At 50.6% G+C, this 19,664-nt stretch overlaps 1 protein-coding gene across 1 annotated transcript in view; it reads left to right on the top strand.

The window, feature by feature from the left end:
- ACAP3 (ArfGAP with coiled-coil, ankyrin repeat and PH domains 3) overlaps positions 1–19,664 on the top strand; it is a 66,727-nt gene that overhangs the window by 43,515 nt on the left and 3,548 nt on the right. The window contains exons 8-20 of the mRNA XM_082295669.1: positions 127–222; positions 660–734; positions 1,524–1,535; positions 7,983–8,095; positions 10,137–10,188; positions 11,108–11,208; positions 11,872–11,983; positions 12,073–12,281; positions 12,663–12,732; positions 12,849–12,943; positions 14,041–14,255; positions 16,755–16,859; positions 19,523–19,615. Of these exons, the coding sequence (XP_082151795.1) occupies positions 127–222; positions 660–734; positions 1,524–1,535; positions 7,983–8,095; positions 10,137–10,188; positions 11,108–11,208; positions 11,872–11,983; positions 12,073–12,281; positions 12,663–12,732; positions 12,849–12,943; positions 14,041–14,255; positions 16,755–16,859; positions 19,523–19,615 (1,348 nt within the window). The remainder of the gene's footprint in view (positions 1–126; positions 223–659; positions 735–1,523; positions 1,536–7,982; positions 8,096–10,136; positions 10,189–11,107; positions 11,209–11,871; positions 11,984–12,072; positions 12,282–12,662; positions 12,733–12,848; positions 12,944–14,040; positions 14,256–16,754; positions 16,860–19,522; positions 19,616–19,664) is intronic.

Raw genomic sequence — 19,664 nt, 5'->3', positions numbered from 1 at the left:
GAAGAGGGATAAATTGCTTTGGGAAAGGAAAAAAAGAAAGTGTTAACCCTTTTTATTTTCTGGTGGGGGATAATGAATTAGGGTTTTTCACCCTCTCCCTGACCCTGCTGTTGTTTCCCTCCCCAGATGTTGTCCTTCATGCACGCCCAGTACACCTTCTTCCAGCAGGGCTACAGCCTCCTCCACGAGCTGGACCCCTACATGAAGAAACTGGCCACAGAGGTGAGGGGACAGGAATGGGGTGGGCTCTGCTTGCACCCCTTCATCCTAAAAGGAGGAGGGACACCCCCCTTTTCCATCCAGCTGCACATTTGGCCAGCAGGGAATGCTTGGAGTGTCGTGCTGGGGGTGCTGGATGAGTGGGTGCACATCCAAACACAGCCTTTTGCCCCTTTTTGCCCCTTTTTGGCCTTCTTTTGCCCCTTTTTGGCCTCTTTTTTGCCCCTTTTTGGCCTCTTTTTTGCCCCTTTTTGGCCTCTTTTTTGCCCCTTTTCTCTTTTTTGCCCCTTTTCCCTTTTTTCCCCCCCTCCTTTTTTCCCCCCTCCTTTTTTCCCTCTTTTTGGGGATTTGGGATCTTGGAAAGTGCTGCTGTCACCCCAGAGCAGCTCCTCAAACTCCTTCCCAACTTTTCCACCTGTTGTTGCTCTCCCTGCCCTCAGCTGGACCAGCTGGTGATCGACTCAGCCGTGGAGAAGAGGGAGATGGAGCACAAGCACGCCCTGATCCAGCAGAGGGTGAGTCCTGGTGCCCCTCTGGGTGCCCCTGGCAGCTGCCATCTGCTCAGGGGCCTGGCTGTCACAGCCTGGGTGCCACCTGGATGTCACCTCGTGGCTGCTGCGAGCTCCAGCTGGCTCAAATCCAGGATTTTCCTGACTCTTCTGAGGGTGGGAGGGATGGTGACACTCCAGGACCCCTCAGGCTTGGGCACCTGGGTGGTTTTTTCTCTTCTCACTTGGCCTCCCTCTTTGCTGCTGAGGATGTGGGAGGATTTAAACTCTGGAAATGCCTCTGAGACAGAGATGTGGTTTGTGAAAACCATTGCAGAGCACAGCTGGTTTTGGGGAAAGGGCACAGCTCTTCCCTGCCACCCTCTCTCACAACTTGGAGCTGAACATCCTCACTGCAATTTAGGATTTAAATTTTCCTGCCTGGAACCGTCCTGAGCTGCTTTTCAGCCCCTCTGTGCTGCTGCTGCTCCCTTTGTGATGGAGCAGGGCCCTCTGCAGCCCTGATTTAAATAGAAGTCTTCAAGCTCAGCCCACAAAACCCTCTGGCCTCTGGAAAGATTGGGAGATTGTTGTGCTTAATCATTGTGGTGGCACAAATATTTTTATTTCCTCACTAGTGTCTACCCTGATTTAAAATCTTTAAGCTGAGCCTTCAGTGAGGAAGCATCTCTGATTAACCTGGGCTCAGATTTTCCACCCTTGGCAGCGATTCCCAACCTGAAGGTTGCAGAAACATCGACTAATTTATTTTTCTTTCCCTCCTCTTCTCCCTGGGTTGCTGCCCTGGCCCTGCAGACCCTCCTGCAGGTGAGTACCCACCCAGATTTCCTTCCTCTGGCATTTTTTTCCTCATAAAAATGGGTATTTACTGAAAGCAACACAAAAAAGCCTTGGCCTGGCATCTGGAGTTGGCATTTTAAAGCCCAGTTTTAAATTACTTTGGTTTCACCCTCATGAAAGGAGTTAAAATAAGGTTTTAATTCTTTGTGTGATGCTCACTTGTGGCTCAGGGCTCAGCACTGCAGTGACAACAACCCTTGGCTGATTCTTTTTTGGTGCCTGGAGATTTGAGGAGCTTGGGTTTGGTGGGATTGGATCCACATCTGGCAGGCACTCACAGGGATCAATATTCCCCCTTAGAAGGGAGCTAAGTGGCCTCTAATGCCCTCCCTCAGAAATGCCATAATCCATGGAATGGAAATTTGAGCTCTGAGGGGTGACATTCCCTGGGAATGGCCTGGGAGTGTTGATGAAGTCATGAGGGAGAGGTGAATCCATTTGTGACCCCTCAGCTCCCCTGGGAGCGATGATTTCATCCAAAGGGACTTGAAAAAACTCTCCAGTGTGGGTTTTTCACTTCAGCCTCTCCCTGGAGCAGCAGGGAATGAAGATTCCTAGAGGGAGAAGCAGCAATTAGTCTCCATCAGGATACAAAACCTCAGAGCCTGGAAGGGACCTGAACATCCTCACTGCAATTTAGGATTTAAATTTTCCTGCCTGGAACTGTCCTGAGCTGCTTTTCAGCCCCTCTGTGCTGCTGCCTCTCCCTTCGTGATGGAGCAGGGCCCTCTGCAGCCCTGATTTAAATAGAAATCTTCAAGCTGAGCCCACAAAACCCTCTGGCCTCTGGAAAGATTGGGAGATTGTTGTGCTTAATCAGTGTGGTGGCACAAATATCTTTATTTTCTCACGAGTGTCTACCCAAGCACCCTGCTAAGGGAGGAAATTTGGGGTAAACAATATTTTTTTAAGTGGTTTTGGGGTGGGGAACTGTGATTTTGAATTGGATTGTCCTTGGCTTTCTGAGAGCCAAGTTCAGAGGGAAGTGGTCTGTGGCATTTTGTTTCATTGTTGTTTTAATTAAAAGAAATCCAGTGGGGAAGAAAAACTCATCCCAAATCTGTTTCCTTTTGATGCTGTAATTTAGGTAATGTGGAAAACACAGAGCTGGGGATGTTTCCCAGTGGGAAAGGAGGAGAGAAATGGGAATGTTTGAAGCAGGCCTTGCTCACAGGTCCCGATTTTCCTGAAACCTTCCACTGCTCCAAAACTGAGGGGACAGTGGGAGATGTTGGATTGGGAATTAGGGAAAAATTCTTCACTGAGAGGGTGCTCTGGCATTGGAACAGGTGGAATCACCATCCCTGGAGTGCCCAAAAAATGTGTGGATGTGGGACTTGGGGACGTGGTTTGGTGGTGAGCACAGCCACGCTGGAATTAATGACCCTGGAGACCTTTCCCAACTTTAATTCCATCATTTTAAGGACACAGGGCTCTCAAAAATCTCCTTCCCAGCCTCGTAGCCATTCCCAGTGCGGAGCAGTTTGGGAACTGAGTGTGGGCAGAGCTCTGGGCCTCGTTGAGCCCAGCTGGTGCAGAACAATCCAGGGCCCATCTGGCCCTTGCAGGGCCGATTCCTGGGGCAGGAATTGCTGCCCAAAGCGTGGCTCTGCTCCAGGGATCCGGGCAAGGCACAAAGCCTGGCTCTGTCGGGTCACTGGGAGCGCATCCTGCTCTGCTCCCGCTTTTCCCTGCCCTCCCTGCCAGCTGTATGGTAATTAGCCCGGCTCTAAGCTGATTGCCTTTCAATAGGAGGCTCGGGAAGGGGGGAGCAGGTGGTCCCCAAGGGCCACCAAGCGTCCTTTGCTCGGTGACAGCGCCAGAGCTTCCCAAAAGGGAAGAAGAGGAGGAGTAAAAGGAAAGGGGCTGCAAAAGAAATCCCTCCTTCGCTGGCAGCCCACGGGGATGCTGCTCTAGGAGCAGGGAGAGGACACGGAGCTGCTCCTGCTCTCCAGGAAAAGCAGCAGAGCCTCCCAGCTGGCAGCATGAAGATTTTCGGCAGGCTGGAATATCTCCTGGTAAGGAAAATCCTGCAGGGGAAGAAGTTCAGGGCTTCTTTTTAATGTGGGAATGAAGATGGTGGCTGTGGGGCTTTGCTGGTGTGACCCCAAAGCCAAGCTCGGCTTTGTCACTGGGTTTATCCCTAAATTTGGGAAAGCTCTGGGGCAGGGAACAGCTCCCTGAGCATCAGCTGCTGGCAGGGAGAGCCTCTGGCATCGGGAATACCGGGAAACAAAAGGGTTTGTGAGTGGGATTTGGCCGGGAGGAGTGAGAGCTGCCGGTGCAAATTCCCAAATTCCAGCTGGGGCTGGGATTGTCCATGGAGTTTACAGAGCCAGAGAGAGAAAAGCTTGGAATTTATGCACCAGGAAAAGAGCCAGAGGGAGAAAAAAAAAAAGGGAATTTAGGCACCAGGAGAGAACGTGTGAATGGTGTTTGTTTGTGTGTGTGAGGGGGGTGTGTGCAGCTTTAGGGAAGGGGAATATTCCTTTGGAATTATTTTGTTTGGAATCAAACAGCCAAACTGGGCACAATTCCTGATTTGCCTCCCGGAGAAGTTCTTTTCCGTGCTGTGTAAATAATGCAGTGAGGGTGGAAATGATGTCATTGCTCAATACTGAGCGTTATCGATCACTTAAAGAGGATTCTTTGGGATAAAAGCCTTTGTCTTCCAAGAGGGAAAGCTTTCCCTGTGTTGTTGCTGCTCCTAAAGGGCATTGATTGAAAACAAAGTGATAAAAGAATAAAATAATGTGGAGGTTTGGTGGGAAGAAATATTTTTTCTTGGAATATCTAAACGCAGCTGGACTGAAATGATTCCCTGCCCATGCTTGCTGAGGCTTGGGGAGGTTTTCTATCTGGAAAAAATCAAATCATTGCAGAGAAAATTCGGTTTTATTCAGCGTTATTTCCACCTGGAATGGGTAACTGAGAGAATAACGCCGTGGGTTTTCAGGGAATTTCAGGGAGAATCACTCCTGGCACAGAGATTGTATTTATTTTAAAGGCTTTTAAGGAGTTGTTGGTATTTTAGAGAGAGGTTTGATCTGTTTTCAGCCAGGGGTTGTGATTTTTGGGATAGGAATGAACCTCTAAGTGAGACCTCCCTGCTCCAGAGGGTATGGAAAGCTCCTTGCTTAGAAAATTCCCTCTCCCAAAGATTCCAGGCAGCTTCTCTCTCCACATGAAATCTGTTCACTGGAGGGGTTTTGATTTAATCACTCGTTTTCTTTGCACAAGAAAGATTTTTGCACAAAATGCTCATTCCAGAGGGGCAGTTGGAGGAGTTTATCTGGGTCTGGGCTGGAAGCAATCCCTGCTCCCAGCATGGAACTGGACAGGGAATTTCCTGGGTGGGCCACGAGGCCACCTTCAAATAGGATTTTCTCCTTTTTAAAAATCTCTTTTCCTTTTAATTCCTTCCTGAGCCCATCTGTGCCCGTGCTGGGTTTTTAATTCCCATTTGCTGCTTGGAAAGCATCCACATTAATGTCCTTTTTTCCCCCCCATCCCTCTGGATGTGGCCCTGGGAATGTGTCCCTTCATTGTTGCTCCCATGGAAACCATGGTGAGGTCATTCCCGGAGGGATCTCAGCTCCCAGGGTGGGAATTCGGGGTGACAGCAGCAGGGACAGGATCCCAGTGATTTCCTGGGAGTCAGGGAGAGGAAGGGAAGCAGAGATCTGGTGTCTCATTTGGGAAGATGTCAGGTTTGTTGGAGCAGGGTGTGATCCCACCTGGCACTGCTGGTGCTGTTGGAACCAAATCCACTCAGATCCCAATCCCAGGAAATCTTTTCTGTGTCAGGAATTTGTTCTGTTGCAGAGACAACGAGGGGCTAAAGGCAGAGTGAATAAATCAGTCTGAACTCTGTGTCCAAAGTGTGTGGGGAGAGTTCAGGAAAAGGTTTCTTTATTAAAATCCTGCATTAAAATCTTAAAATCCTGCATTAAAATATTGCTATATTTTAGGGATAAATATTAGAAGGGAAAGGAGAAAGAGGGAGAAGGTTTTCCACTACATCCATCCCTTGGGAGAGGAGGCAGAGCTGCTGCTGTGCCAGCCAGGACCCTTTTGTTATTCCCAAGAATTGCCAGGATCCAAATTTTTCAACGAATAAAATGGATCCAGGGACACATTAAAAGCAGGTTTGGCACTTCAGAGGGTTCATCCTCACACATCTGTGTGCCCACACCCCACCATGTGCAGGATGATTTCCTCAGACAGAGTCCAAACCATGGAATCAGCTCTCAAGAAACGTTCTTGTAATTTTTTTTCTGGAGATTTTTCCTCTTTGCAGTGGCTGTGGCGTGAAAATTCCCTGGCTGAGCTGCAGCAGGAGCTGGGTACAGGAACCCCACAGTTTAAGCTGGAATTTCCCCAGTTGCCCTTGCTGTGGTTTCACCTTTCAGCTCCCTGAGCCTTTCCTGTCCATCTCCCTTTAGGCCTTGGCCTGGCTGAGAACAGGAAAATTCACCTGAGCACAGGGATAAAGTTGGATTTTTCTCTCCCCTTTCCCCTCATTTGTGTCTCAACACTCCCTGTGGCTTTGTAGCAAAGATTCCAGGTGCTCCCAGCACTGGGATGGAACAAAGAGGCCCTGAGGCTCCACATCCCCGGGCTACTGGGCAGACTGGTCCTTCTCCCTTAATTTGTCCCTGATTTCCAAATCCACCTCCCACCTCTGGGGACTGCTCTGCCCTTGGCTGCCCCTCAGGAGTTCTCTTGGTGGCACTGGAGGACCTAAAGCAGCAGAAATATGAGCAGAATTTGGCCTGAGGTACCTTCATTGAAATAAAATCAGAATTTGGCCTGGGGGACCTTCATGGAGTCATCTTTGGGGTATGTTTTGGGGTGGAAAGTCCCAAAAGTGCAGCTCAGAGTTCTTCCAAAGGCAGGGAACACCTCCTTTTGGAGCTGCCCAGCTCCAGCCATTCCATGGGCAGAGGTGTTCCAAATTCAGGCTCAGCCAGGTTAAACTCCCACCTGCCTTGACTGCACTGGTTTTTACTGGATTTACTGGTGACGTGTGTGGCCCATCTGTTCCTCCTGCACTCCTGGGGATTTATCCTCCTCTCCACCACTCTGCTGGATGGGGACAGCTGAAGGAGGCAGGAGGTTGGATTTACACCCTCCCCCTGCTTTATCCTGCTCCCCAAAGTGAAGCACGGCCCTTAAAAATGGGCATTTTTGAGATGGGTTTTACCCTTGTTGAGCTTTTGCTGAGCTTTTTAGGCTGCTTGCATTGTTTCCAAACCAGTGCAGATACAAATCACTGCAGATTCCCATCAAATGCACAGAATTGTCACTTCGGAGCAGCCGCACAAAAATCAAACATCCACGAATCAGAATAAAATCCCCTCTGGCCTTTGCAGCGTGGAGGTGCAAGAGCTGAGAGGGATTCACCCTCTCATGGCAGGAAAATTTGGGGCTGAGCAGAAACTCCTTTAACTGGGTGCCTGGCAGCATTTCCCAGGATCTAACTGAGCATCCTGCTGCCTTTCCAAGGATTTCCTCCCTCCTGTCCCGTTGGATCTGCTCCTCCTGGATCAGCATTATTCTTGTCACGACACCTCCCAGGCACGTTTGTAGAAATAACTCATCCTAATGAGAGCCCAGTGCCTGTTGCCAGGCAACAGAGCATCTGCAGGGGCTGATGCCAAGCAGGAAAGGCCTTTAAAGGGTCTTGGAACCCTTGGAATATTTGTGCTGGAGAGAGAGGATGGAATCAGCGAGCAGAGACAGCGTGCCCCGGGGTGGAGAAGTGGTTTCGCTTTCCTGACCTATTTTCTCTTGGGAATGAGGCAGAAAATCGCCCAGGGATGAGGATCCTGTGCTGGAGAGCAGCTGCTCTTCCCTCTGCTCCGTGTCCTGCTCTGCAGCTGTCAGAATCCAGGAGGGCTGGGGTGGCAAAATGGGCTCTGACGGGTGGCACAGCACAGGGAGGTGGCATCTGAGGACAGCTCAGGAATGGGGTTGGTGGCTCTGCCCCTCTGGAGTTCACTCCTTTTCCCTGGGTTTGGGATTGGGGTCATCCTGCCTCCTTGCAGGGCACAGGGGTGGCAGCAGCCCCATGCCAGTGAAAAGCACTCCTGGCTTCATTTCCCACCTCAGCCTGACCCAAATGTTGGGAATTTTCAGCACTCCTGCTGATAAACTCCCTGCTTTTTCTCCTTATCAGCTGCCAGGGGAGGGAAATGCAGCATGTCCAGCAATTTCCTGCAAAACCAGGGATAAATAAGTTTGCTGGAATGGGGATAATCCATGTTTGCACCTCACTGAGGCACAGGGACTGACAGCTCTCGGGATTTTGGCAGATTTGTCTCTTTTTGATGTTTTGTTAAACCATCTCCACCACAATCCCAGCAATTCAGCCCTGTCCTGCCAGAGTCTGAGTCTGTTTCCTTTTTCCAGGACTTCTCCTACGATGACTCCAAGGTGGAGTTCAACGTGGATGCCCCCAACGGGGTGGTGATGGAAGGGTACCTCTTCAAGAGAGCCAGCAATGCCTTCAAAACATGGAACAGGTGAGGAAAAACTCCAATTCCATCTGCTCTTTGGGCTCAGACTCTGCACAGGAACACACTTGCTGTCTAGGGAGATCCCTGGAGGGATTCTGAGCTAATCAGTTAAAAGATGAATAATTAAAGCCGTTAAAATTTGAGAGTTTCTGCATTTTTAGTGCTTTTTACAATGGAAAAATGACCAGGATCCTCCCAGGGAAGAGAGGGCCCAATGCAGCTCACAGGAAAGCTGTGGATTTATAACAATAAAGAGAATTTAAAGTGCATTCATAACAATTTAGAGAAATATCCCAACACAGGGAATGTTTCAGGGGGATCCAACCTGTCCATTCTGGGATGGGGAGATGTGAGAGTGCAAATACCAACTGTGCTCCCAGAAATGGCTTTCAGTGCCCTGACCCTGCCCTTAATAATTTACAAATATTCCATCTGGGAGCTCCCTGGCTCCTCTGCCTCCTGCTCCAGCCAGGAGAGCCTCTGGAGCTGCCAGAGATGTAGAAAAGTGGGAGCAGAGGTTTCAGGTTCCACCCCTGCTCGATATTTGTGTGTTTGGTGTCCCCTGAGAGGGTCAGGAATGGTTGTGCCAAAGGATTCCAACCCTTCCAGGGAATTTCTGATGCCTGGGATCGATGCTGGTTTGACCCACATTCCCTTCTCTCATGTACAGGGAATGAGACAATAATCAGGGATCTTTTCCTTGGCCATGGGATAAATACAGCAAGGCTGGGCTGTGCTGAGGCTTTGGAATAAATAAATAAAATTAATTAATTAACTAAATGCTTCAATGAACTGTGTATGGTATGCACAGAAACTGCTTTTATTTGCATGGGGAAAAAGGTTTGGAATTAGAGATTGCTGAAGGGGTTGGATAAGAATTCCTTCTCTTTGAAGCCTCCCCTGGTGCTGAGGAGATTCCAGGCAAATTCAGCATCATTCCTTGTCCCTCAGGCTCCCCTGGAAGGAGGGAGCAGCTCCAGGGCTCTGTTGGAGTTCAGAGCTGTGGGGAGGCATCTGGGCTGAGTTTTTATCAACCTTTCAGGATTTCCTGCTCGCTGTTTTCCTTGATCCAGCCTTGATCCATAGCTGCTCCCACGTGTGGAGCAGGATGTCATCCCAAAAAGTGCCAGGTTAATGCCAAGGTCTTGGCATTAGGAGTTGCCTGAAATTGTTCCTCTCTCCTAGAAATTCCCTGTGAATTTATGGATTGCTCCAAAGGGTGCCTATCCCAGAGGGAGCACCACCCTCCAAGGCATCCTGCTTTCCCTGACCTCTGAATAATGTCAGCCTCAAGGGCTCCACATTTTTTCCCTGCCCCTAAATCCCAGTTTTCTTCCAGGAATCCTCCCCCATCCCAGTCACATGCAAGCAGCAGCCTCCCCACAGCTCTGTCCCTGTCTCTATTCCCACCCACACCCAGCTATTCCCGGCTATTCCCAGCTATTCCCAGCTATTCCCAGCTCCTGGAGCCCACTCATCACCTCCTCGCTGTGCTCAGCACCTCCCTCTCCCTGGAGCAGCAAAATCCTCCCAGAATCCCAAAATATCCTGACTTGGAATGGCCCCACGAGGAGCTGAGCACAGCCTGCTGCTGCCACAGCACTCAGAGCGACACTGAACCTCCTCAGCTCGCCCAAGGCAGCTCCCACGTGGATGGGGCAGCCTCCAGTCACCTGGATTTCCCCATTTTTCCCCCAGACCTGTCAAATCCTTTTGTTGCCTTTTATCTGTTTGATATTTCAGCCGTGACAAAAGGCAGAGAATTCTGTTTTACCTCATTTTCCCTGATTTTTTTTTTTTTTTGCCAGCGGTGTGTGTCATACATGAAAAACACCCTGCTGCAACTCTCTGACTCTTTACACTCAGGCATTCCAGCGTTTTCTTCCTGGTGGGAATGGTGGCCACGGCTTCCTTTGCTTCCCCTGAAGATGATCAGGTTGCTAAATAAATGAATAAATGAATGACAGGATTTTTAATGGAGATATAAATGGGAAAATCCCCCTCTTTTCATGTCCTGATGCCTGTCCGTGTATCTGTCCCCCCTCAGGAGGTGGTTTTCCATCCAGAACAGCCAGCTGGTCTACCAGAAGAAGCTAAAGGTCAGTGAGGCTGCCCCAGGGATTAACCAAGTGGTTAATTAACCAACTGCTTCATTAACCAGCTGCTTGGCTGGGGATTCCTGCTGGCAGTGGGGTGGCAGGAGCAGGGATTTGGATCAGAGGGACAGCGAGGCCACAAGTGAGCTCCAGGGTCAGAAAAGTGGCAGCAAATGGTGTTTGTTAAATAAATATTTATTTAGATTCAATCTTCCTGCTCAGTGCAGGGAGTTGGGGAGGTTCCCCAGCAAATCTGATCTTTGTGTGTGTGATCCCACACAAATTTCCATAAAACCCATTCCCATGGCCCTGGAGTTACCTGGGGGGGAGCTGGCTCTGCTCTCTCCACTTGGGCAGGAGTTGGAGGGGTTTGGGCAGGAGTTGGAGGGGTTTGGGCAGGAGTTGGAGGGGTTTGGGCAGGAGTTTGGGGGGTTTGGGCAGGAGTTTGGGGGGTTTGGGCAGGAGTTTGGGGGGTTTGGGCAGGAGTTTGGGGGGTTTGAGCAGGAGCTGGAGGGGTTTGGGCAGGAGCTGGAGGGGTTTGGGCAGGAGCTGGAGGGGTTTGGGGAGGAGCTGGAGGGGCTTGGGCAGGAGTTTGGGGGGTTTGGGCAGGAGTTTGGGGGGTTTGGGCAGGAACTGGAGGGGTTTGGGCAGGAGTTGGAGGGGTTTGGGGAGGAGTTGGAGGGGTTTGGGAAGAATTTTGGAGGGTTTGGAAAGGAGGGAGTTCGGAGGATTTGGGAGTGAGTTTGGAGGTTTTGGACAGGAGGGAATTTGGAGGGTTTGGGCAGAATTTTGGAGGATTTGGGCAGGAGTTTGGAGGTTTTGGGCAGGAGGGAATTTCGAGGGCTTGGGCAGCAGTTTCCCAATTGTGCCCCACACCCAGGGCACCCTCAAAGCCCCTCAAAGCCCCCCTGTGCCCCCCCAGGACGTCCTCACGGTGGTGGTGGAGGACCTGAGGCTCTGCACAGTCAAACCCTGCGAGGACATCGAGAGGAGGTTCTGCTTTGAGGTCGTGTCCCCCACCAAGTGAGTTTGGGGCTCCCTGTGGGAGATGAGATTGGAGCAGAGGCTGCCCTGGGCTGTTAAATTTTGGCTGGGAGACGCCAGAATCCCTGGGAATTTCCTCAGACATCACTTTAAGCTGGATCTGAGTGGATAATTATAGATATTATATTATTTATATAATATATGCCTTTATATTATTTATGTTTATAATTGATACTTAATATATATAATGCCCAATTATATCATTCCCAGCTTTTAGAAACAGCTTCCAGACCTGCCTGGAGATTTGGAGAGGGAACACCCCTGGCTATCCAAGCTTTTAGGATTAATTTTTTGCCTGGAAGCTTTGGAGAGGAAACACCTCAAGCTTGTAGGGTTAATTAGTGCCTGAAGGGTTTGGAATGGGAACACCCCAAGCTTGTAGGGTTAATTAGTGCCTGAAGGGTTTGGAATGGGAACACCCCAAGCTTGTAGGATTAATTTTTCATTGGAAGGTTTGGAGTGGGAACACCTCTGGCTGTCCAGCCTCGTGGGGTTAATTTGGTGCCTGGAAGCTTCGGAGAGGGAACACCCCAACCTCGTAGGGTTAATTTTTACCCTACTGCTGAGGATGAAGAGGAACAACCTCACCCAAAATATCCCTGCTGGCCTTTGGCTCCTGCCACCCCATCCCTGCTTTTCCAGGAGCTGCATGCTGCAGGCTGACTCGGAGAAGCTGCGCCAGGCCTGGATCCAGGCTGTCCAAGCCAGCATTGCCTCGGCTTACCGGGAGAGCCCCGACAGCTACTACATCGAGGTGAGGGAGGATCCATGGAAAACCTGGGTTATTCCTCTCCAGGTGTGTTACAGGTGTTAATATCCTGATTTTTTTGCTTTTCCCTTCAGAGGCTGGACAGAACAGCCTCCCCCTCCACCAGCAGCATCGACTCCGCCACGGATTCCCGGGAGCGCGGCGGGAAAGGGGAAACCATCCTGCAGAGAGTGCAGAGCATTCCTGGGAATGAGCAGTGCTGTGACTGTGGGCAGCCAGACCCTCGCTGGGCCAGCATCAACCTGGGCATCCTGCTGTGCATCGAGTGCTCCGGGATCCACAGGTGCCAGGGGCTGTGGGATCTGTGCTGCCAGGCTGCAGGATTCCAGGGAAAATGGGCAGGGATGGGCTGGAGACTCCCAGGGAAAATGGGCAGGGATGGGCTGCAGGATCCCTGGAGAAATGGTCAGGGATGGACTGGAGACTCCCAGGGAAAATGGGAAGGGATGGGCTGGAGACTCCCAGGGAAAAATGGGCAGGGATGGACTAAAAGGTTCCTAGGAAAAACAGCACAGATGGACTGCAGGATCCCATGGAAAAATGGCCAGGGATTGGCTGCAGGATCCCGGGAAATGTTGTGGAGCTGGAATTGCAGCTGATGAAGAGAAGTTCTGGGTTTTATGGCATTGGAATAATTGGGATTTCCTTCCTGTTGGTTCAACAGGAGCCTGGGTGTTCACTGCTCCAAGGTCCGGTCTCTCACGCTGGATTCCTGGGAGCCAGAGCTGCTGAAAGTGAGTGCTGGACTTTACCAGCCAGGGAGAAATGTGGGAATGGAGGGATTCCCTGGAAAGAGGGAACCCCTCCCCTGAGGGTTTCATTTAATTCCCTCCCTGAATTTGACTTGCAGCTGATGTGTGAGCTGGGCAACAGCACCATGAACCAGATTTACGAGGCGCAGTGTGAGGAGCTGGGGCTGAAGAAACCAACAGCAGGGAGCTCCAGGTGAGCTGTGGCCTAAAATCCATGGAAAAGCAGGCTCAGGGAGCTCCAGGTGAGCTGTGCTCTAAAATCCATGGAAAAGCAGGCTCAGGGAGCTCCAGGTGAGCTGTGGCCCAAAATCCATGGAAAAGCAGGCTCAGGGAGCTCCAGGTGAGCTGTGCTCCAAAATCCATGGAAAAGCAGGCTCAGGGAGCTCCAGGTGAGCTGTGGCCCAAAATCCATGGAAAAGCAGGCTCAGGGAGCTCCAGGTGAGCTGTGGCCTAAAATCCATGGAAAAGCAGGCTCAGGGAGCTCCAGGTGAGCTGTGGCCCAAAATCCATGGAAAAGCAGGCTCAGGGAGCTCCAGGTGAGGCTGGGGGCACACACAGGGCCTGGGGAAAGCCACAGAGCAACCCCAGTGCCCCCAAATCCATGGAAAAGCAGGTTCAGAGGGCTCCAAATGCCTCAGGTACCCCCAGCTCATCCCACTCACCTGAGCTGGGCTCTCAGTGTGCTTGGGAACCAGGAATTGCAGGATTTACCCCTGCCCTGAGACCTCTCAAGTACCTGAAACACCTCATGGTGCCTGGGGCTGAACATCTCATTCTGTTCTCAAGCCCCTGCAATTTTTGCTTGTGCTTTGAAACAGGAGACATTTTTAAGTTTGAGCAACCTCAATTTGAGGCCTCAGGTGGACAAAACGCCCCAGAGCAGCAGCTCCATCCTCTCATGGCTGCTTTGGGCAAACCCAGTGGCCCCAAATCCACGGAAAAGCAGGTTCAGAGGGCTCCAAATGCCTCACTCACCTGAGCTGGACTCCTGGATGGAGGTCAGTGGGGCATTGGAATCTGCTTGGGAACCAGGAATTGCAGGATTTACCCCTGCCCTGAGACCTCTCAAACACCTAAAGCTCGTGGTGGTGCCTGGAGCTGAATTTCATTCCACTCTCAACCACTGCCTGCCCTTCTCAGCTGTGCCTTGAAACAGGAGACATTTTCAAGTTGGAGAAACAGGAATTGGAGGCCTCAGGTGCACAAAACGCCCCTGAGCAGCAGCTCCATCCCCTCATGGCAGATCCTCTGGGTGTGTGTGTGCTCATCTCTGCGCTGTCCCTCCCTCAGGCAGGACAAGGAGGCCTGGATCAAGGTGAAATACGTGGAGAAGAAATTCCTGAAGAAGCTGCCGGGCGGCGAGGCGCTGGCCGAGAGCGAGCGGAAGCCGCGGCGCTGGTGCGTCAAGAAGTGCCAGAGGCACAACAGCGGCTCCAGAGCCCCCACAGCCCGCAGGAAGTACCGCCAGGAAACTGGGAATGCCTCCCCAGCCATGCTGTCCTCAGGTGGGCACCCCCTCCTTGTGCCCCCGAATCCCTGCCAGTGCCCCCGGCGTGGCCGCGTTCCCTTCCAGGACCTGTCAGAGCTCCGGGCAAAAATGGTGTTGCACAAACGGACTTTGAAAAGCCTTTAAAGCCATTTCCTAACGTTTTCCGGGTTCCTGTGGCTAAAGGGGATCACCAGGGTGACCCTGGGATCTCCAAGCTCGCTTTGGGCATTTTTTGGTGATTCCTGGTTTTTTTAATAAGTTTTAAATCCTTTTGGTTTTATCTCTGTAAGAGAGGCCGTGCTTAGGAAGGTTCTGACTGCTCTGGGATGACTTTGGTCAGCAATTTGTGATGTTTTGGGTCCTTAGGAAGGTTCTGGCTGCTCTGGGATGACTTTGGTCAGTAATTTGTGAAGTTTTGGGTCCTTAGGAAGGTTCTGGCTGCTCTGAGATGACTTTGGTCAGTAATTTGTGATATTTTGGGACCTTAGGAAGGTTCTGGCTGCTCTGGGATGGCTTTGGTCAGCAATTTGTGATGTTTTGGTTTCCTAGAAAAGGTTCTGGCTGCTCCCAGTGCTCTGAGATGGCTTTGGTCAGTAATTTGTGATGTTTTGTGTTCTTAGGAAGGTTCTGGCTGCTCTGGGATGGCTTTGGTCAGTAATTTGTGATGTTTTGGGTCCTTAGGAAGGTTCTGGCTGCTCTGAGATGACTTTGGTCAGCAATTTGTGATGTTTTGGGTCCTTAGGAAGGTTCTGGCTGCTCTGGGATGACTTTGGTCAGCAATTTGTGATATTTTGGGACCTTAGGAAAGTTCTGGCTGCTCTGGGATGGGTTTGGTCAGCAATTAGTGATGTTTTGGTTTCCTAGAAAAGGTTCTGGCTGCTCCCAGTGCTCTGAGATGGCTTTGGTCAGTAATTTGTGATGTTTTGTGTTCTTAGGAAGGTTCTGGCTGCTCTGGGATGGCTTTGGTCAGTAATTTGTGATGTTTTGGGTCCTTAGGAAGGTTCTGGCTGCTCTGGGATGGCTTTGGTCAGCAATTTGTGATATTTTGGGTTCTTAGGAAGGTTCTGGCTGCTCTGGGATGACTTTGGTCAGCAATTTGTGATATTTTGGGACCTTAGGAAAGTTCTGGCTGCTCTGGGATGGCTTTGGTCAGTAATTTGTGATGTTTTGGGTCCTTAGGAAGGTTCTGGCTGCTCTGGGATGGGTTTGGTCAGCAATTAGTGATGTTTTGGGTTCTTAGGAGGGTTCTGACTGCTCTGGGATGACTTTGGTCAGCAATTTGTGATATTTTGGGACCTTAGGAAGGTTCTGGCTGCTCTGGGATGGGTTTGGTCAGTAATTTGTGATGTTTTGGTTTCCTAGAAAAGGTTCTGGCTGCTCCCAGTGCTCTGAGATGGCTTTGGTCAGTAATTTGTGATGTTTTGTGTTCTTAGGAAGGTTCTGGCTGCTCTGGGATGGCTTTGGTCAGTAATTTGTGATGTTTTGGGTCCTTAGGAAGGTTCTGGCTGCTCTGGGATGGGTTTGGTCAGTAATTTGTGATGTTTTGGTTTCCTAGAAAAGGTTCTGGCTGCTCCCAGTGCTCTGAGATGGCTTTGGTCAGTAATTTGTGATGTTTTGTGTTCTTAGGAAGGTTCTGGCTGCTCTGGGATGGCTTTGGCCAGCAATTTGTGATATTTTGGGTTCTTAGGAAGGTTCTGGCTGCTCTGGGATGACTTTGGTCAGCAATTTGTGATATTTTGGGACCTTAGGAAAGTTCTGGCTGCTCTGGGATGGCTTTGGTCAGCAATTTGTGATGTTTTGGGTCCTTAGGAAGGTTCTGGCTGCTCTGAGATGACTTTGGTCAGCAATTTGTGATATTTTGGGTTCTTAGGAAGGTTCTGGCTGCTCTGGGATGACTTTGGTCAGCAATTTGTGATATTTTGGGACCTTAGGAAGGTTCTGGCTGCTCTGGGATGGCTTTGGTCAGCAATTTGTGATGTTTTGGTTTCCTAGAAAAGGTTCTGGCTGCTCCCAGTGCTCTGAGATGGCTTTGGTCAGTAATTTGTGATGTTTTGTGTTCTTAGGAAGGTTCTGGCTGCTCTGGGATGGCTTTGGCCAGCAATTTGTGATATTTTGGGTTCTTAGGAAGGTTCTGGCTGCTCTGGGATGGGTTTGGTCAGCAATTAGTGATGTTTTGGGTTCTTAGGAGGGTTCTGACTGCTCTGGGATGACTTTGGTCAGCAATTTGTGATATTTTGGGACCTTAGGAAGGTTCTGGCTGCTCTGGGATGGGTTTGGTCAGCAATTAGTGATGTTTTGGGTTCTGAGGAAGGTTCTGGCTGCTCTGGGATGGGTTTGGTCAGCAATTAGTGATGTTTTGGGTTCTGAGGAAGGTTCTGGCTGCTCTGGGATGGGTTTGGTCAGCAATTAGTGATGTTTTGTGCTGGGACCACAAGCGTGGTGCTGGGTGTGCAAGCACAGCTGGGGAATTGTCTCCTTTGCTCGCCAGTAATTCCAAATTTCCCGTGTCCAGCAGCAGCCACCCTGGAGAGGAAATTCCGCCGGGATTCCCTGTTCTGCCCGGATGAGCTGGACTCTCTCTTCTCCTACTTCGACACCGGGGCTGGCTCCGGCCCTCGCAGTAAGTGCCACCAAGAGCTCCTGCCCTTCCTTGCCAGCTCTGCCACTGCCCCAGAGCCAAGGCCAGCTATGCCAGGAGAGGGTGAACATTCCAAACATTCCAGCAGAGGGATGAGGAGTTGGTTGCACAAACTCCAGCCCCGTTGCTCTTTTATTGCACCTCTTTTAATATCCCACTGCCATTCGGCATTCTGGGGATTTTTTTTTTTTTCCCCCCAGCATCTTTTACTCCCAAACTTTGCATTCCATTGGCTTTTTTTTTTTTTTTTTTTTAATTTTGCTTTTCATTTTGGCTTTCCATATTTTTTTTTAATTATTATTTTTAAATTTTTTTCTTAGCCGAGTCTCGCTGCGGACAATTTTTTTTTTTCTCTCTTTTTTTTTTTTTAATTTTTGTGTTTGTGCCAATGAACTCCCCTCACATTCCCGTCCACCTTCCTCTAGGTGCCAGCCACATCTCTCTGCAGCACCCGCTGGCAGGTGGCCCTTGGAGTGGGATGGGTCCCGCTGGGTCCCTCCTGGACGGAGGTAAGGTGACGCTCTGGCAGCCAGCAGCAAAAGAGACACCCAAATTTCACTTGTTCCACCCCAAAATTCCGAGGCACTGATGGATTTCTGGTCAGGGATTCCAGCTCCTTTGGCTGGGGCAGGTTTTTCCACAGGCAAAATGCTTCCTAGGCTTTCCAGCATTCCCTTTAATAAATAAATAAATAAAAGCATTCCCTTTCAATAAATTCCTCAGAGGATCTAATCCTGGATCTCAGATAGGAACTTTATTTATTTTATTTATTTAGTGTTCTACATCCCAGAGTTTTTGTGCTCCATTATCATCCTTAGCTCAGGAGTTACTGCATTTCCTGGCTCGGTTGCTTGTCCTTGTAGGAATTTACAATAAATATTTATAACCCTGAGTTCAGCACAGCAGAAACTCCCAGGCTTTCCTCCATGTCCACGTTATCTCTTGAAATCAAGGAAAAAGGGGCTTTAGTGCTTGTCTGCATCAGGGCTTTAAGGGCTGTTCCAGTTTCAAGGAATATCATGCTTTTAGTCCACAAAACCCATGGGAATTGCAGGATTTCAGAGTCCCTCAGATCCCTCCGAGCCTTTTCTTGCTCCTGGAGAAGAAAATAGCAACTTTATCCCTGAGAACAGAGCTGGGAATGTGATGTATCCATATCCATGTGTCCTGAGCCAGATCCTCCCTTCTTGTTGTGCTGGGAATGTGGAGCAGAGCCACGAGGCCTCGCTGCAGTCACGTTTTCCTTCCTCCCCAGGCCGTGGGTTTGCTTTCTATAAAAATCTGCAGCAGCTCTAAAAAAAACCACTCGTGCTCTGGGCTGCTTGAAACCTTTCCTGTTGTGCCTTCATTCCCTCCCCTGGCTGCTGAGCAGTGCTGGAGGATTCCTCGTGATCCATGATTTTGGGAGAACTCATGGAGAGCCTGATTTTTATCTGGGATTTTGCTCTGGGGAGTTCAACACCCTCTGAAATTCAGGTTTCTGGTTCTGCCGTGCTTTTCCAGGCTCAGCTTTGTGGTTCTTGCAGCCTTTCCTGCTGTTATTCCTGTTCCTAAAGTGGTTTAGGAACACTTTTCCAGGCTTGTTTTCCTTCCTAATCCCAGTGGTTTGAGGACAGGACATAGGGATTGAACCTGTGGAGTTCTGGGGGGATGGACACTCCCAGGCCTTGCAGTGAAAGCAGCAAGAAGCTGAATCCAGAGAGAGTTCCCAAGGCTGGCCAGGCACCCCTCAGGATAAAGGGGATGTGCCACCCCTCAGGGCACAGGGGATGTGCCACCCTTCTTCCTGCAGGAGCAATTCCTGCATTGCTTCTTCCTTCCTTTCTTTTGTTTTCCTGACAATTTTTGGTGTGGGCTGAGGAAGTTTCCCTGCCACTGGCACCTTGTGTGTGTCCCTGGACAAGTGGCTTCATCTCTTCACTTCCATCTCTGGAAGCATCCAAGGCCAGGTTGGATGGGTTTGGAGCAACCTGGGATAGTGGAAGGTGTCCCTGCCCACAGGTTAGGAGCAGGATGAGCTTTAAGATCCCTTCCAACCCAAACCAGTCTGGGATTCCGTGATCCATGGATTTCTTGGATGGAGTCAGCTCTTGTAGCATTCAGTGGCCAAGCAGGGAAGGTTGGAAGCTCTGTGGGAAACGGAAGAGATGTTGGGAAGGTGGATGAGCTTTAAGAGTTTGGCTCAAGATGTGATTTGGCCCAACCACATCAACAAAAAAGTGCCCCAGTGACAAATGAGAGATCCCAGAGTGGAACTGGGACGATCAGTGCTGAAAGCAGAGGGGTGTCCTGATTTGCCCGTGACACCACCCGACCTCCTGCCGAGCTGTCTCTGCTGCTGCTCCGCTCCAGTCTCCGTCACAATCCCTCAGGGATTGCAGCAGGGGCTGTCCCCAACAGCCCCCAAGTGCCATGGCAGTGTTGGAGCATCCCTGCATGAAGGGCAGTGTGGGGACACGGCCACCGTGAGGCTTTGCAGAGCTTCTCCTTGGGGGCTGAGCGGGGTGGCAGCGCCCCTGTCCCTGTGCCAGCAGTGTGTGTGTGACGTCCTGCGCTGCCCTGTCCCCCCGTGGGCTCAGCTGGGCCTGGCTCTGGGGGGCCTGGGTGTTAAAGTGGCCTTGGTTTGTGTCCTGTTGGCCCCGCAGGTCTGAGCAGTGACAGCGGCCTGGGAGGGAGCACCGATGGCAGCACCGACATCCTGGTGTTCGGCTCCGTGGTGGACAGCGTGACAGAGGAAGGTGGGTGGCACACAGGGAAGGGTGTGAGGGATTGGTCTGGGATCTTCTT

Source organism: Coloeus monedula (assembly GCF_965178545.1).
Source record: "Coloeus monedula genome assembly, chromosome: 22".
NCBI classification, from domain to species: Eukaryota; Metazoa; Chordata; class Aves; order Passeriformes; family Corvidae; genus Coloeus; species Coloeus monedula.
Note: the sequence above shows the minus strand (reverse complement) of the source record. Positions and strands in the feature narration are given on the sequence as shown.